This window comes from Lissotriton vulgaris, chromosome 1_1 (genome assembly GCF_964263255.1).
Source record: "Lissotriton vulgaris chromosome 1_1, aLisVul1.2, whole genome shotgun sequence".
NCBI lineage: Eukaryota > Metazoa > Chordata > Amphibia > Caudata > Salamandridae > Lissotriton > Lissotriton vulgaris.
The window spans coordinates 1079717808-1079736483 of record NC_141685.1 but is presented as its reverse complement, the minus strand read 5'-3'; the positions used below and the strand labels follow the sequence as shown (position 1 = coordinate 1079736483).

At 44.1% G+C, this 18676-nt stretch overlaps 1 protein-coding gene across 1 annotated transcript in view; it reads left to right on the top strand.

Annotated features, from left to right (window-relative positions):
- FAM227A (family with sequence similarity 227 member A) overlaps positions 1-17219 on the top strand; it is an 86729-nt gene extending 69510 nt beyond the window's left edge. The window contains exons 15-17 of the mRNA XM_086963354.1: positions 1716-1868; positions 2499-2571; positions 15634-17219. Of these exons, the coding sequence (XP_086819480.1) occupies positions 1716-1868; positions 2499-2571; positions 15634-15702 (295 nt within the window). The 3' untranslated portion in view covers positions 15703-17219. The remainder of the gene's footprint in view (positions 1-1715; positions 1869-2498; positions 2572-15633) is intronic.
- Positions 17220-18676: the final 1457 nt, after the last annotated feature.

Genomic DNA, 18676 nt, shown 5'->3' with positions numbered 1-18676 from the left:
TTGTTGACGCTCGCTGTGAGGCCCTCTGGCCACCCCAGCCATAGACCTGATTTTGGGGCCAGCTCTCAAAGCCGACCTCCCAGGCTCTCCGGGCTTGACTGAAACCAACCTTGTATGGGGACGCCCACTTGACTCATTGCGGAGTTGGCCTGGTCCATCACCATACCCAGATTTAGGGGGGATGCCGCACAAATAAAGCAGGAATCATCCTTGGCCAAATGGGTGTTAACAGGCGTCTGGTTTACTACTGGGGGTCTCCCGCCTTACCATAAGCTTTTGTGAGTTTAGCTTTTCTATCAGGGTACACACACATTTCTAAACCAATAACTCAATTTGAGACAAAACATCGTTCCAGTCAATATGAATGATCATTTTTGGGAGCAATGAAAAAGAATTCATCGACTTGCCAGGGTCGTTACTTCATGAGGGCCCTGGACTGGGAGGGCCAGAGCCCCAGTGCTTTGATGTCCACTTACACTTAGTGCAAGTACTATTATCGCTGGAGGGGGAAGCATTGGGAACACACCGAGGGGACTTGCAAGCGTAACCGAAGCCTTTTCCACAGATGTAAGAAGTGTTTCAATGGGCCCTTGGGGTCAGCATTTACAGGTTGGTTGGTGGTTACACTAGGGAAAGATAATAAATCATCAACTGCTAGACCATGATCACTGAATAGTCATCTTTCGGCACGCTCAATCTTCTTCGAGCCAACACCTAATGCCCGGACTAAGAAAGAGCTCAAAGTTGTATCGCTTGGCTTGGGAGTAGGAACAGGGAACTTATTCCCTAGTGTTTTCCTTTTAACCATAATTGCTAGAGACCCTCAAAGAGATAACCAAATAAACTATAGATGCCTGACCCGACCTTTCCCGATATGCCCTACCAGTACCAGAAGACTTGGTTCAGCTCAAAATAATCCAGTTCATCCCACATTTGCAGGCTCCTGCAATTGTAACATTGGCAATTAAACCCTATCAGTGGCCCCCTCAAAGGTCCCCAAAGTCACGACCTGCCACCGGCAGCTAAAGTAAGAAGATAAAAGGCCAGACTCACCAGGGCCAGTTGTCCCATAAGAAAGGTGGCTTGAGCTTCGGAGCCGAGACCAGCAGGGATCTGCAGTTTGGAAAAATAGAAACATGCAAGTAAGATGGTAGCCAGGGGCCTTCTGCAGCAAACCAAAGCGGGTGGCCCCGCCCTTCCTCTTCCTGGTGCTGACGAGTGCAGGATGGGACGGGTCCGGGCTTTGCCCACGCTGCGGAAGCTCGCTGTGCCTTGAATGCAGTTAATCAGGCTCAGGTGCTGGAGAACAGAGAATTGTTGTGGGACATGTAGTCTGTCCCCAGCTGCAGCAGGTAAAACCTGCGGTGGCTCCCCCCTCAACAAAATACAAACAGGCAATGTTCCTTAGCAGGGCTGTGCAGGACAAACACTCTCAAACCAGCCGTATTCTAACTCTTCTTCATGCAGGATTCCAACAGGTACAGCCCTACGGGTATTATATTGAATTAAAGTCTACCTGCATAATGAATTCCACAAATGCTAACTCAAATGGAGGGGTAGAGTGGGATGGGGTGGTCAGTCAGTCAAACACATGGGGAGGGGATAGCGTTAACCTCACCATGGGCCAGATGTATCAAAGGGATTTACACATTCTGTGTCTATGGGAAAATGTGTTCATACATATGGCCCCAATTTCCTTAGCTTTCAGAGACCACCCATTCCGCTGAAACTTATGCCAGTGTGATCCGCAGAGGCTTCAGGCGCCTGCAACAGTCGGATATTATGATTCAGGCCCTCTACCGCAAGCGAGCTCGGGAGAGTGCTGCTTTCAGCCGTCGCCAGCTGGACACAAAGAAAGACTTTCTCAGGTAAACAGAGCAAGCTAGCACCCCTCTACCACTTCCAGCATCACCCATTTGAGTTAAGTGACAGGGCCAAACCTTAATGCTCACCAATCTAAGTAAAGGAGCCGGGTGGACACCCAACTATGTGGCTCAGATGGTACACAAGTGTAGACCTAGGCTCCCTGAACATTTACTACTCAATTTGTGTTTGATTCTATATAGACATTATGTTAAATAATCTCTTAGGATGCTACGTGTAGACTCTTGTAGTGGGAGGTCTTTTTGAATCTACAGAAGTCAGCTTATTTTCTGTACATTTTCACTTCCTTTCCAAAGATACATAAAGCTCAGTTCATTTTCTTTTGCTTTTTTATCAATCCTTTTTTTAACACTGTGAATAAATAACAATCTATTCAATGTAAGCAAGCTGCCATCAAAACGTGGGTGTAAGGATGACTGCAATGGGCACCACAGAAATAGAAGAAACACTAAAATAGAAGCCACTGCTTTGCATCAGAATAGAGTAGCCATCTTTGAAAACTAATACATTGCACAATTGCAAAGTAGGGCCCACTAGTACCTCTGAGGAAAGCATATTGACCAATGAAGGGATACAGTGGGATAGATTCTCATTAGTGTATCTTTTTGCTGCAGGAAGGAAAATCTCATCATGTCGAAGAAGGACGAGATGAAGCGCCTCAGCCAGCTGGTGTTTCCTGTTTCCAAGGTTGGGAGCTCGCATTGAAAAAGTGTTATGAGTGCACTTTATGTTGCAAAGATGTAAGAGTAACTGCCTATGCTATCTGAGTCATGGGTGTACAACAGGAAACTCTAGGTCTGAGAAAGCTGGATGTTTAGTTGTACTTGGTGCATGAATCATAGGCTTTGGTACAAATGAGTTAAAACGAAACAGGGGCCATCAAAACTCAGAGTAGTACCCAAAAAGGGTGATAACACTCTGACTCATTGTCAGTGAGATGGTGTTTTCCTCACCTAGCATTACTGGGTACAGAAACATCAGGTCTGGTTTACCAGGTGCGTTTCCGCACGCCGTTAAGCAAATCATTGGTCCGCATGCATTTTTAATCTGCTAAGAGTTGGTGGAAAATATATGAGGTAAAGACCCCGGAATATATAATCTTTCTGTGGGAAAGGACCCAGTGTTCCTTGGTTTGCATGTTATTCCCCATGTACTTTAACGAGTAATTCCTGGATTTATGGAGGGTATGAGGTGAGATACAGGCCAAAATTCTAAATTCTGGCACAATATCCCCAACAATCCCAAAATTCCAGGAAAATGGAAATGGGGACTATAAAACAGAAAGTGGTACTGAACCAGGAGGGCGTTATCCAAGTGTATTAATCAAAACAGGTCCTAACAGGTAGCTAATACGAACTTGAAGCTATTAAGGAAAGAATGCAGAATATGTGGATCGGTGCTGCATCGCAAGGAATGACCCCTCCCTCTGCCCTCCCTTCTGACGAACCAGTCTGGACTGGGTGTGGTTGTTGCACCGATGTTTTGGTTGGTGTATGTGTAACTGGTGCAAGATGTTAAAAGAAAGTGAAAGGCCTGCAATTAAATTGAAACACTGGGACCTGAAAAAAATTCAGCCCTTTTTTAAAGAATTTTTCCAGCATTGGATCATTTATAATTTGACATACTTTTTGTTTGAATATCCTTTGCCTTCATAGTGAGGAACTTGGATATTTGGAAAGCACTAAAGCATTTCTCCTGTTGTCTGACTATGTCAGTTGAGTTAGAAGACACTCCTCCCTCGCGGCTATTTTAGATGAATTTACCTTCCTAAATGATAGGAAAACACACCGGGACACTTCTGCATCTCCATGTACGCCACCTTTCCTGAGTTAGAAGGGGGAATCCTGATTTCCAAACTAAAAATCATGTTGTTTTATCTTTCTTCCCATCAAAACCTTCTCCATTCTAATGCAGGTTAATGGGTAATGAAATTGAAGAATGAAATTAGCCCCATTCATTCACTCTAAATCGCTCAGTTTGGTGTTTCAAAACCTTAGCATGCATGCTCCTTAGAGCCAAGGTATAAAGCCAGCATTATTGTGAGAAGATTTGCAGGAAGTATTTTCATTGAGATGCATCCAGGGAGGATGGTCCTGCATTTTTTGTTCTGAGAAAAATGCAAGAAACTTTCAGTTGGAAGTCGTCTAACTTCATGTGTGAGGTCTTCAGTGGGTTCTGGAACTTTCTTTTCAACCATGAAAAAGTTAAGAAACCTTTTTTGTTAATGTGACTGAATAAATTACTTTCCGGAATGATCTGTATAATAACTTCTTTCCCTACCTCATCGTGCAACATTTGTAAGTTGCCTGAACCCCAAAAGAAACAGATGAAGAGAGGAGAAAGGAGGGAAACAAACGTTTGTATTTTCATCGTAGGAGGTGAGTACTCGAATTGTAAGTGTTCAGTCATCTCTGTCTACTTGCTCGAAAGAAGCAGAGGGCTTCCTTGCCCTGAGACGATCAAAGGAGTAACACTCCTCAAAATGTTCCATCCTGTTTGTCCTGCAAAGGCTTCTCAGAAGCCTGAGAATGGCTGAGTCAAAAGAGACTGCTTAATTCAGACACTCTGTTCATCACCACCCCCTTTTCTGAATCATTTTGTCCACCATAAGCGTGGAAGGGTATACTCAGATGTGAGTCCCTTGCTCATTGCACCATCAGGATTCAAGCAAGCCGGGCCGACGACGGCTAAAATGCCAGAAACCGGTCCCCGGAAGCTTGTTTCCTTCCCAGTATAAGAATTGGCTTGGTAGTTTGGTTTGCCCTGTTCCCATCATGCACTGGGACAGGAACAGACTAATTTGCATGTAGCCAGGTTCTGAGCTGGGATGGGGCAGTGAGATAAATAACGGTGATGGATCAAGCCCTGATCTTTGGACTGGGTAAGAGTGGTCTGCTTAATTCAGACACTCTGTTCATCACCACCCCCTTTTCTGAATCATTGAGTGAAAAGAGATGCATGGCATCTCCTTGTCTTTCCAAAGAGTACTTGTGAAGAATCCCCCCGTCCCCTTTGCTTTGCTGGTGTCCTGTATTTGGGGATGTAAGATTGAAGTAAACATGGTTACTGAGGCTCACACTGCTTCGCGCTTCGCACCACAGTCAGATAATGTAATATTACTTTGCGTGGGTATCTCAGTTGGATAACTGTCTTGCTTTGAATAAATTGTGCACATGCAGTTTTCGTCCAAATGTTGTGACTTTAAGAACCATGCAAAAGCATAACTAATGTTGCTGTGCAGGAATCTACTTCTAAAAGACGAATTAAGACCATGAAAGTGCTTAATGTGGTGTTGCCGATGTCTGTACCAGGCCATTACTTGTTAAATAACCATTAATAGTTTTTAAATAATGCTTGCTGCATGAGATTTACTATTTTATATTGATATGGGCAACACTTGGTACCATTGCCTATCAGGATGGAACGCTGGGCGATGAGTAAGAATAATGGCACGCTTTTTAAACCTATGGACAGCAAAGTTTGTGTCATAGAACACCCATTGCGTCATTGTTTTGCTATCAGTAGGACATGTAAGGGACTACCATGAGACCAAATGGTCTTTAAGCTGCTCTTAAAGTTCCTGATCTTAGTTATTTCAAACTTTAATCAACCTATTTTCCTGCCCGCCAAGCCAAAACCAGCTGTCCATGTTTTACCCATGCTGGGTGGCAAAAGGGTTCTAAGGTTTCAATAAGACAATAAAGTAGTGTTTAAGACGACCAACTGATTATTTGAAGCTTTCAGCTATTGACCCACTCTTGTTGCAGCACAGCAAAGATGTTATTTCCTCCAAAGTCTGTAGGTGGCCGAATAGATATTAAAAGGTCGTTAACATTAATAACCTCACATATCTTTGGACCGCGGTGACATCACTGGAAGTGATATCAATCAATCTCTGACTTAGGCGACGTCACTTACTCACATCATCAATATGAAGGATATATTCTGCCAGAAAGTGTAGAATTTAGAAAAACCTTTAAAACTTCCTGAGTAGTTCTACAGAGTGCTAGGCTACGATTGAAACATGAACCACCTATAAAACCTATGCTGTGCTGGAGTCCTAGATGGATAAGCCTCTGTTGGCCACATTATTTCTCTTTTATCCTTATATGGCATTCCCTACCAACAAATAATGAAAGTCGAAATTGTCTGTAAGGTATTTTTTAGAAGGGCAGGAGGAAATCTCCTCATTTAAACTAGAGAAAGTGGGCCTCCGAGGCTCAAAAGAAAGTATTGGGCTCATATTGAACAGTGAGGACAAGAAGGTAACAAAGTGGAGGCTTCCTAATGCTTTCTGCCTCTACTTCACTTGTGCAGGGTGCGAGTCTGGCTGTAGTCTAAGCCGTATCTCAACTCCATAGACCTAGTTGGAGTGTCCCGCCATTGGGAGGTTTTGGCAGCATGAGAAGGATTTGGGGCGTGAACCCTCTTTCAATATTTGGCCTGGGAGGAGTAGGTATAATCCTGGCTCTTAAAAGATTGTGAAGTTTTTGCTTAGGTTGACAACTTTGGTTGCCCTTACACTTACTACAGCATTCATGCTCCAAGAAGTGCAGACTCTTTTGGACAAAGGAGCCACAAAGAGGATTCTATTCTTGGAAATTGGGAGTGGGTATTACTCGTTATTTCCTCATGCCAAAACAGGACTGAGGCCTTTTTCCTATTTGAGATCTTTTGGACAAATCCAAGATGCTTACGTTGGCCCAGGTACTGTCTGTCCTGCATCCAGTAGGCAGGGTGGTGGCTTTGGACCTGCAAGGCGCCTACTTTTATGTGCCTCTCCTGCAGCACCCCAACCGCTACTTGCAGTTTAAGGTGGACCAGGAACATTTTCAATTTGCTGTGCCCCCTTCAGACTCACTAGTGCCCCTCAGGTGTTAATGAACGTGATGGCAGTGATCGCAGTACACCTTCGGAGGTCAGAAATTCCAGATTTCCCCTAACTCAATGATTAGCTGTTGAATGCAGGTTTGCTGCAGTCAACCATAGACCATCTACAGACAACAGTGAGCCTCGTAAAATTGTTATGGTTTACTATCAACATGCCATAGTCACACCTGATGCCTTCACAGAGGCTTCCTTTTATTGGAGCAATGCTGGATATGATGCTCTTTTGGGTCTTTCTTCCACCATAGCGAGTTGAGGACGTTGGGACTTTGATCCCAATGTTTCAACCTTGGTCATGGATCTCGGTGAGTGTGACTGTGAGGCTTCTGGGCCTCTTAGCATCCTGCATCTCGCTCATCAACTATGCCAGGTAGCATATGCCACCTCTGCTGTGGAAACTGCAGTGTCAGTGGGTCCAGCACCAGGGGAACCTGTCAGATTCCATCCCTGTTTCAGAGGCGACTGCAAAAGAACCTGCAGTGGAGGTTTAATCAGAACTAGACTAGCAGAAGACCCTTCTCCCGGCCTCACTCAGAGCTGACAGTGTTGACAAAAGCATCACTGCTGTGATGGGAAAGTCATCTGGGAAAGGTGGAGATCAGAGGACTTTGGTCTCTGGCTGAGACCCATTTCCACATCAACCTTTTGAAGTTGTCGGCCATTCCTCTGGCACTAGATGCCTTCCTACCACCCATCAAAGGGAGTCTTGTTCAAGTTCTCACAGACAACCCCACTGCCTTGTGATGCTGCAACAAGCAGGGTTTGGTGGGGTCCTGGCTCCTATGCACAAAGGCACTTTCACTCTGGATGTGGCTGGAGCATAAGCACATTCTACTGGTTGTAAACCATGTGACAGGATCTTTGAATGCCAGGGCCTACAAACACAGCCGGTGGCGCCTGACAGATTACAAATGGTGGTTACAACATGAGGTGGCACAGGGCATCTTCCAGCAATAGGGAGAATCATGGCTATATATTTTCACCACCATTGAAAACGTTCAATGTCAAAATGTTTGTGCGCTCGAGTGTCCAAGAAGGCCCTCTCTCTAGGAGACACATTCCGAATAGAGTGGTGCAGACGACTCCTGTAAGTCTTTCTGCAACAGCTTCTTCTGCTCCAAGTTTTGAAGAAGATTAGGAGTTACTGAACAAAGTCATCCTGGTGGCTCCAGTTTGGGCAGGGGGAATGTGGTACCCAGAACGTTTGAATATAAGCATATGTCATCCAATCAGGCTTCTGCTCCCAGAAGATCTCCGGTTGCAGCACCTGGGCAGGATCCTGCACCCAAGACTTCGCAATGTGACCTCCATGCATGGAGATTTAGATGTGGTAGTTGACTGAATCTGATCCTCCCAAAGTTGTGAAATCATCTTTGCTGTATGGCACCCTTCTACAAACTCTGTTTATGCTAGGCACTGAGGCAAGATTGTAGCCTGGTGTGGCATCTGTAATATGATCAGTTTCAGGCCACGATGTTGGATGTCTTGTTATTTGTTGTATCTAGGTGGTAGCAGTGTGCTGTAGAAATGTATCTATGGGCACTGTTAAAAGTTACTTATTGCCCCTTTGGGCCTTTTTCTGTCTACAGCACCAACCATCCTTTTTCAAATCACATGTATGATGAGGTTTCTAAAAGGTTTGACACATTTGTTTCCTCACAAACCCCCTTGGTAATGCCACAGTGGGACCTTAATATAGTCCTTATGTTCCTAAAGTGTGTGCCAGTTGAACCCATGCACAGCTGTCCACTGCATCTCCTGATTCTGAAGGCTGTGTTTCTGGTTGGGTGATTTTGGCTCATTGAATGAATGAACATCAAATCATCTTCGAGCAGACACCTTATATCACCCCTTCCCCAGACAAATTGGTAGTGCAGACCAACAACCGTCAGACCTGATTGATGGGAATCTGGGGAGAGCGCTAACGGCGATCAGATCACAGGTGAAATGTTGGTCCACGTTACTGCTTACAATCACGGGCAGGGTGGCGCTGTCATACGATGGTGATCGTCCCTAGGCTCCTGTATTACTTCACCAACTTACCCCTATATATCCCGACAGCATTTTTTACTCCACTCACCAGACTGCTTAGGGTCTTCATTTGGGCGAACTCGCGACATAGGCTGTCCCTGCCGAAATTGCACTTACCCACTGATCAAGGGGGACCCGCAGTACCCTGCCTGGAGCACTATTACCTGGCAGCGCAGTTGCAGTGGATAGCTCGGTGGCTTGCAGACAGGGGACATGATGATACGGCGTCTGTGCAACCCCCTATACACCCTAGAACGCATAACTAGCGTATTCCACCCGGAGGAGTTTATACCTTACCAGGACGCTGATACCCTACGCACCAGCGCAATCACTTGTGGGCTCCCCTAGTGGGACAGGAACACTTGCGCATCCGAGACTCGCGGACTGGAGTGAAGCAGGCATACAGACTTTGGGGGACCTTTACCGTGATGGGGTGCTACTGCCGTACAACACCCTGATCAAGTAGGAGAGCCTGCCACCGGGGCAATTCCTCATGCACAGATCACTGATTGCAACGCTCACGGCCAAATGGGGGGACCTGACAGTTGAACCCAAACAGCACCTTGTTATACAATACTTGCATGTCATGGGTAGAGGCTGTCACCTTGTCCATTGGTTTGCAGCGGCACTTCAGGCGCATACGGCGGTCAGCCTGGCATCCCTCAAACAGAAGTGGGAGGTAGATCTGGGGCGCCAATTGTGGGACAGAGAATGGGACCGAATACTGCAGACTCCCACACGCATACCCTGGAACATGAGGTTTCGACAAATACAATTATTCATTATAAACAGGGCATACCTCATGCCCGACCTAATTAATAGATACTTCCATCGAAAGGACGCATGCGGCCCTAGATGTGCGGAGCAGGGGGTGTGGCTAGTACACATGCTCTGGGACTGCTGTAGACTCCACGCCTACTGGCGTGACGTCGGCGTGCAGCTGCGTGGGTGTACAGGCCGTGACATACCTCTTGACTGACCCACATACATTTTACACCATTACCAAGAACCCCAGCCACGAAGGTGACATCTAGGTTTCTGGACCTGGGTATAGTGGTGGCAAAGCGACTCCTCACTAAGCACTGGAAGGCTTGGGACCCACCACACGCGCAGGCGTGGAGGCGCTCGCTCCGCGTGGGCTAATGCGGAGGGAATTGCCATTCAACGAGAGGAAACGCTAGGCCTACGGAAAGAGCCCATAGCAGCCCACTGGGAGGGACTACTCCTTACCCTACAACAATAGGAGGGTGGTGCTCTGACTGGACAGTCCGCAGGTGAGGCAAGTACATCTGAAGAAACCCGTGCGGACCAAGAGGGGAGGCCCTGGATGTTCCATGTACACAAGCCATTAACAACTGACATGATCGTCAGGCACGGTCACAGGCCGCGTATGCTTGGGGGGGGGTTTCAACACAGTGGGATAGGTGTTTTGTTAAGGGGGGGAGGAACGGCGTGCCCACTACGCAAGAACTGATATACCATCACCGGTCAAATGTTACTGTTAGGGGGGATTTTTCACCTTTTTGGTTTGGTTGAATTTAAAGTTTAATACCTGTGTAACCGTGCAGACGGCAGTCCAGAAAGGAACTCTACCCACGGGACTGCGGAAAAGGGATAATCACTGAACTGGAGTCCTGGTATTCTGCGAATGGTACATTCATGTAGGGGATACATACAGTAAATGAGTGTATACTGTCAAATTGTTTTGTGTAACTTGGTTTCAGAGAATGTTGGAAAATGAATAAACCGATTTAAACAAAAAAAAAGTGGTAGTGCAGACCAATATTTTTTTTAACACACTTCATTGATATTTTCGCCGGTATATCCTGGTCTGTGAGGCCCAATTACATACATACTGCAAAACTATAACCAATATCGGAGACATAAAAAAAACATTAAAAGCATCTTTGGCGCAGGTAATATAACGTGGCCTTTTTACCTAAATTTGTTAATTCTTTATACATTGGACAATCCCTCACTCTTCCAATATTCCTTGTCCTGCCTCATCGCTTGAAAGAGGAGAGACCTCATCAACTGGACCCTAGAAGAGCATTTACATTGATTGAACTAAAGACCACCGGGTGGGCGGTCAGCTCTTTGTTGGGTTCTCTAGGGCAAAGAAAGGCAAGACAGTGAAGAAAAGGACTTGGTCAAGGTGGATAGTCCTCTGTATAAAGATATGCTATGCAATGGCCAAGAAGCAGCCTCTGGAATGTTTGGGGCCTGTTCCACCAGAGCCAAGGCTGCTACTGGTGCGCAGATAAGCAGAGGCCCTGCATTTGACATCTATTTGGCTGTGACGTGGACATCAGTACACGCATCCATGATGCACTACTGTCTTGCTAGACAGGTCTGTAGGGAAGCATTTTGTTTGGTTGGTTTTGCAGCACTTTTTGATCTGAGACATTCTTCAAACCCACCATATTGAGAGGTTAGAAGTAGTCATCGGAAGAACAAGTTACTAACCTTTGGAAAAACTCTTTCTGGTGGATACTGTATCTAACTGCAGATTCCTTACTGCATTCCCGCCTCATCTTTCTATGGAATGGTCTTTTATCGATATAAAAAGGTCCTCATTTAGGAATGTGTATGCTGGTATTACTGATTATTTCTGGGCTGGTGTCAGAGGGCATAGGCAGAGTCAGGAACGAAACTGACATCAGCACCCAGGAGTGGCTCATACATGCAGCTTTGTCACTTCTGGGTCAGAACGAAGTTGGCACAGAACCACACTATAACACCTGCTGACACTTGGGAGCATTGCTGTTTAAATCTTCCGGATCCAATCTGGCACCGAGGGATATTCTAAAGGTTAGGAATCTGTGGTTAAATAGAGTATCAATCAGTAAAAGTATTACTGAAGTAAGTAATTTGTTCATTTACGCTACACGAAAAATGGTATTTAAATGGTGCATTTTCCCCAGAATAAAATGTTCTTTTTATAAATCTTGTGGCTTTAAAAGTAACATAGCCTATTAATACTATATCATAGGGCATTTCACCCTGCCTTATGCTTCTGCTCTCAAATGTTATGTCACTTTTTTCTAAAGTAACATAAAATCACCTTGAATTTAACTGTAAATGTTGAGGGTATAAGTTAGGGGAGGAATGAAAATAGAACCATAGAGAAGCATTTGGCGAGGGAAGTTGGAGGGAAATAATGAAGAGCCTTTTGGATGAAGTATTTTCCCAAAACACCTGTGTCCCACTGGACAGAGAGATACTGCTTTTTGAAAACCTACATTTAGGCACCAAACAGGCAGGCAGGTAAGAAAGGGTCAGGAGAGGTATTAGGGAGGCAGAGAAGGAGAGGGGTGGATAGAATAGGACAGGGCAGAAGTGGGAAGACAAGGAGTTGGAAGAGGCTTGGGGTGGCAGTGCGAGGACTGTGGTGCTGGCACAGAGTTTGGAAACCTGGTACTCTTCTCAAGAGATACTAGGGTGGCCAGTAAGAATTCTTTGGCAACAGGAGGATACCAATATGCAGTGTTATAGGCAGATGTTTCATGCTTCTTCTCACTGATAGATTTACCTGTGAGTGCAGAACTGAAGAGGGCGTTGTAGGGACAGAAAAACAGATTCTCGTTTCTCTGGGAGCTCAGGGCTCTGAAAAGACAGTTATCAGGTTTAGAAGAAAAACCCTCCACTGGATGTTTAAGGCCAAGCCCTCACACTTGCCTTGTCTAGTGTGGCATGAATGACAGTTTCACCCTTCAACACCTTACACTAGGTTAAAGTTAGCTGGCTGCTTTGGGGGTGGCCCCTGTGCTCCTAGCTCGAGAAGGACCAAAGCTCATGTTTAGGAGAAAGTACAACTTATCAATTCCTCCTTCCCTTCGGCTGGGCCAGCAACTACGCTAAAGTCCACTCTAGACCCTCCTGGCAACCTGTCTGAATTTCACCCGTTTTGCCCAGAAGCATCCCTGATAGTACTGAACAAATGTAAATTAGGTTCGCCTGGCGATCCCTGCCCAGCTGAGTTCTTTAAATTGCTTGCTCCATGGCTCAATTCGCAGCTGAACCCAATTTGACACTCCTCTCTGATAACATGCACTTATCCAGCCACCTGGAAATTGGCCTCTGTCCAGCCTATTCTTAAGAAACCAGACGCGGATCCAGCAGAGCTCAAGACTTTTAGGCCCATCTCCCTTTTGACAGCACCAGCCAAAATTCTTGAGAAGGAAGTCCAGAAGCAGCTATCTAATTTCCTGGAGTCTAACAACTGTCTCTATGACTCCCAGTCTGGTCTCAGATCGGGTTATAGCACGGAGACAGCTCTTTGGAAGTTGCGGAAACTGTACGTGAAGCCTTAGACCAGCATAGCTCTGTAAAGCTTGTGCTGTTAGATTTATCTGCAGCATTCGATACAGTGTCTCATTGGATTCTTTTGGAGAGACTTGAGCATCTGGGAGTGACGGGAACCATGCTGGCCTGGTTCCGCTCATGTCTGGAGGGTCGGTCTCAGCAGGTATTTCTCCGCACCCAAGTGTCCTCACAGAAACCCCTCGTGTGCGGGGTCCCCCAAGGCTTAGTTCTGAGCCCTACATTATTTAATGTCTATCTAATCCCCCTTGCACCCTTAGTAGAGCAATGGGGAGTGAAAGTTTAATCCTATGCTGATGATACTCAGCTGGTGTTCTCTTTTAGAGACCACTCCGAGGCAGCTTTCGGCAACTTTAAGCATTGCCTGAACAAAATCTCTGCTTGGATGACGGATAGCTGCTTGAAATTAAATACCGATAAAACAGAGGTATTGTTTTTCAATCAACCCTCTCATTTGCTGTCCGAACTCTGGTGGCCGTCTGAGCTAAACCCCCCGCCGATCCCAGTAGATTCAGATAGGAATCTGGGGTTCAAATTTGACACAAACTTCTCTTGCAAGGCCCAGATATGCCAAGTCTCCTCGTCCTGCTTCTGGAAGCAGAGAGCCATGTGGGTATTTCTTTATCTCCCTCTTATGGACTGCAGGAAGACTGTGGTCCATGCATTGGTCACGTCCCAGCTAGACTATGCCAATAGCCTATATTTTGGACTACCATCTTATCCTGTCCGAAGGCTGCAAATTATTCAAAACAATGTGGCCAGACTTATTAGGAATTTATCATTCCACCACCACACATCCCCCCATCTGCGGAGCCTCCATTTGCTGCCTGTCAAAAGGAGGATCGAATTCAAAGCACTTTACATTGCCTATAGAGCCACCAGAGATTAGGGCCCGGACTACTTGAAACAGAGACTACAGAAATATCACCATGATAGGGCTTTGAGATCTAATCACCAGAAACTCAGGATTCCTCGTTTCTCTAAAGCCAGGATAGGTGGTTGAGCCTTTTCAGTGAGAACTGCATCACTCTGGAAATCTATGCCTATTCATTTTCATAAGTTAGAGTCAGAACTAGCATGTAGGAAAGCGCTGAAAACCTGGCATTTCAGCTTCCCGTAGCTCTCCTCTTTTCTCTCGCTGCCGAATCCTGTTGGAGGTAGCCGTGTGCTGTAGAAATGTTCTATTATTAGAAGTAGTAGTAGTAGTAGTGGGCCTATAAAAGAGAAAGGCTTTGCAATACAACACAGTGTAATTCAGAAAAAATGTATTTTTATTGATTTGACAAGTGAGACAGGTCTTGCCAAAGAGTTTACCAGTAGTGATTCATAAATTATATGTGCATCAATTGTACTTCCAGAAAACTGAACAGTGCAAACTTTCCTAACAGATCTATGCAGTTAATTTCACTAAAAGCCTGTTTAACATGAGCAAGCACCGCACAGTGTGCAAGAGACACCTAGCCCAGCTCATCTTTCATATAGAACCCTTCTCACACAGTCCTGTGGCACCTCATCTCGGTTTCTTCTTCATTGAAGAACCACCTTTATGAAAGATTCATGCAGGAATACCGATGGGCGACGATTGTCCAACTTTGATCCCAAGACCCCTCAAACTTGGTCCTTGCACTATTGGTCAGCAGGCACTCTCTTCACTCTCCTATCATTATGTTTAAGCTCTCATGTCTTCATCTGTGGGATTGATGAGAATCAGAGCACCCAACAACATAGCATGATAAATAAGAGGAATATTGCGGACAGTTGGGTATTTAGTTCTCCTTCACCGAAATGTTTCATTGCCACGGTGACCAACTATAGCAAGGCAGCGTGTTAGGGGCCGTGTTTGCAAAGACCTGTGACCCTTAGCAATGACCAAATGACCCCTTTGAACTTCAGGTCATATCCACGTGAATTTTGTTATCCATTACATTGTGCTAAGGTAATGCCAATAGGTCCTTCCTAGGGTTGGTCACCATTATTTAAAAAATGGACGTATGGTGATGACATTACCGCTGTGCAACATCTCTATGGAAGGAAAATACATAGCAGTGACATTTATCTTGCAGCCTACATTCTGAAAACAGTGCTGCATGTACATACTAGCAAGTGCGCCTCCTGTCCTTGCAGGTGACATAGCGTCAATCCTACAAAATGAAAAGCATTTCTGAATGCTGTTGCTCTAGCATTCAAACTTTGACAATTCATAGCGACCTCACCTCTGATTCCTGCACAAATGTGTATGTCAATGTATATGATACTTTATACTATAAATAAATCTAATAATCTGAAACAGCCACCTGAGCTTGACGCCCTTGCACCTTGATTGACATCACTGTGCTCTTAAGCTGATGTTGTTGAACTAAAATAGGACTGATACTTTTCTGTTCTAAGTATTCAGATGTCTCAGGCTGGAGGCAGAGGATATTCCAAAAAGCATGTTGATCTATAATAGGAAATAGTAGGCAACGCGTACAAAGCAACTTATTAATTTTTCTCTCTTGCTTCCCAAAGAATGAAGATGGTGGAATGCCACAAGAAGTAGCAGAAGCCTTGGATGCTGCACTTGCAGCACAGAACTGATCTCCAGCTATTCCGTGAGAAGTGGGTGCTTTGACTAAGACCACTGCCCTGCCAAGCAACTCATTAACATGTCTTTCGGATTGCTCCATGTGACAGCTGGCATCTTTAAATGCAGGAATGGGGTAGTCTCATTTGTATGTATGTATATTGTGTGTTTAATGAATAAGTGCCAAACTGGCAACCTGGCAACCTGCATTGTTCTGTTAATTCAAAATATGGATGTAAGCCATGTTGGCTAGATGTTCAATGGATGGCAAGTAATTCCTATGCTGGAAGGTGCCTTCAAACGTCTAGAGTGGGTGGAAACTGTGCGTCCAGACCTTTCGGAGTCACCGGCTTGTTGAACATGTTTCCCATCTCCCTTTACACCAATTTGGCCCTTGTAAATGCTCTGCAGAAGCCTAAACTCAAAATTTAACACCCACACAATCAGCTGTAGGCGATCTGACCAACCTCAAACGTCTTAAAATGCTTATGCCACAATTTCTGAAATAAATATAAGACTAACTCCTTTTGAAATGTTCTTTCAGTAAATGAAAGCACAATAGTTCACAAAAGCCAACTAGATATTATCAAACCGAGGAACTTTTTTTTATTCTTATTGGAAGATTAGGGAGCACAAAAGAAGTATACTCTTGTAATTGCTGGACTCTTTAGAAATTATTCAAATTTTGGATTCCTTTTTACTGATAGACCTTCAACTGTACAGAGAGAATTACATATATATGATAAGATAGTATATGGGTGTCTCCAGGGTCAGACTGGGTCAGAAAATAGGCCTGGGCACCAAAATAAATGATGTGGCTCCTATTAATGAATTAGATTGTTAACAAAAAGTCGCCCATGTTTGCAAATTGGGGCAGTTTTTAACTTTTAAAGACCCACTGTATAAATGATTTGAGAGGTATGGAAGACTGCATGTATTTGAGCTTGCTACAGGCACAGTTTGTTTTAATATCAGGAACATGAACAGTAACAAAAACCAGCCCAGAGATCATGAAACTGGCCCATAGGCATCCACAAACTCGTCCTACACACTGAATTTTCAGACTAGCCCTCCAGGCACTGTCTTTTTGCCCTATAAGCCAGTTAGACCCTGGAAGTCTTCAATCACAGTACAAAAACACGTTGTAATTTCCTTAATATAGTTGAGTTGTGACGTCTCTAGTCACCTGTAATAAGAAAATGACGTAACTGTAAAAATGCATTGCAATTGATCTCACAATGCAGACTGCCAGAGCCAGCAGTCAAAGTGAAAGGCAGGTCACAGACTACAATTACAGCTGCAGTTTAAACAGTGGAAACGAGAACTGACTTGTTGCTCCTCTGATCTGTTTTTCTAAAATAAACTGTGCCCAGCAAAAATTATATATTTATGGCAACATGTTTATTTTCAACACATAGTTCTTACAGCTAAAAAAACTATCTCTCTGCATATTACTACTTATGCTGAGCTACAGTCCTTCTTTTATTCTGATTTATATTCAACAGATTCTAATATATTTGTGCCACAAATTACTGCTTTTTTGTCGTTTTTAATTTTGCAATATAGATTTCACTTTTATTTTTCATGTCTACAACCATACTATCTCTTTCATGTAAAGGGGAAAGCCGCGAATGATTGAAGTGGTTTGTGGTAAGGGGTGATGGTGTGACCATTTATTACAATGCATTCAATATCCGCTGCCATACTTTGAAAGGAAATTGCATATCATGCCGACCATTCATGATGCTACAAAGGAACTCTGCTTTTGGCTTCATTTCTATACATGGGCACAGAACTCAATAGTGACTTGCAATATCTTTGAAATGTACTGCAGGGGGTACTTTATGCCATACAATTTACACAGTATGAGTTGCTTGACCATCTTCTGTGGACTCTTGACTCTACCTCCAATCAAACAGATACATGGCATTATCTAAAACGCCAAAATAAATAAAGTGTAACCATGAATATGGGCCATAAATTCTACTGTGCTATTAAGGCATGCAATAATATCTCTTCTGTCAGCAGACATGCCACATTTATTCCAGGTAAAGGCCACATGTACAGTCCCAGGTCTCACTCAGCACACATACATCCCTTTCACTCTACTGATTGCAGACCTCTGAATTGGAAGTCATCTCTGGGCAATAACACATCATAAGGCTAAATGTTGAGTGCTTTATTAACATCACCAGGACTTCAGGATGACATTCTTCGTCTTTATTACCCAATATGTACTTTATATATTACATGTAAAGAAAAATATAGGCTTCCCAGTGGTTGAAAATACGCAGTTTGCAGTAAAGACCTACATCTAAGAGGTTTTAAAACGAGTTTGTGTGCATTAACAATAGTCAAACATGATGTTTTTATGTGAATTACTGTTATCATTGTCTATTGTGGGCAGGTGCCATGCCTTGCTTGAGACAGATTATACAGGGTTGTTATGCTGCGCTCATTTTCATGTGTGGAAGTCATAACTAAACGTGTTTAACCAGAGCACCTGTGGTTAAATTGTACAGTAAGAAAATATCTCCTTTAATAAGTCTTGTGACCGTGAGCCCAGATGTTTACCTACATTTTCAGAGCTGCACTTGGTTAACAATTTACACCGATTTGGAGGAAAAAAAGTGCAAATACTCTCCCCGTTAACTTTACCTTTTTTCAAAATAAAGTGGTTCTAAACTGCACCTTATAAGGCAATAAGGGATTTCTCTAGTTAATTAGGTGTGCATTGGTAATGTGATAAAATTTGACCATTGCACTAAAATATAAAATGTGTTATTATATATTTATTACTTTCCTTGTTGCCAATAGCATATTAGGCCACAATTCAGTGGCATGACATAAATATACTTACTAATGTCCACTCTGTCATGACATTAATCAACATATACATATCCACTCCTGATGCATAGATAAACACACCACACTCACTTGGGGATTCTTTTAAAAATGTTCATCTTTTGTGTTCAAAATATAAAACAA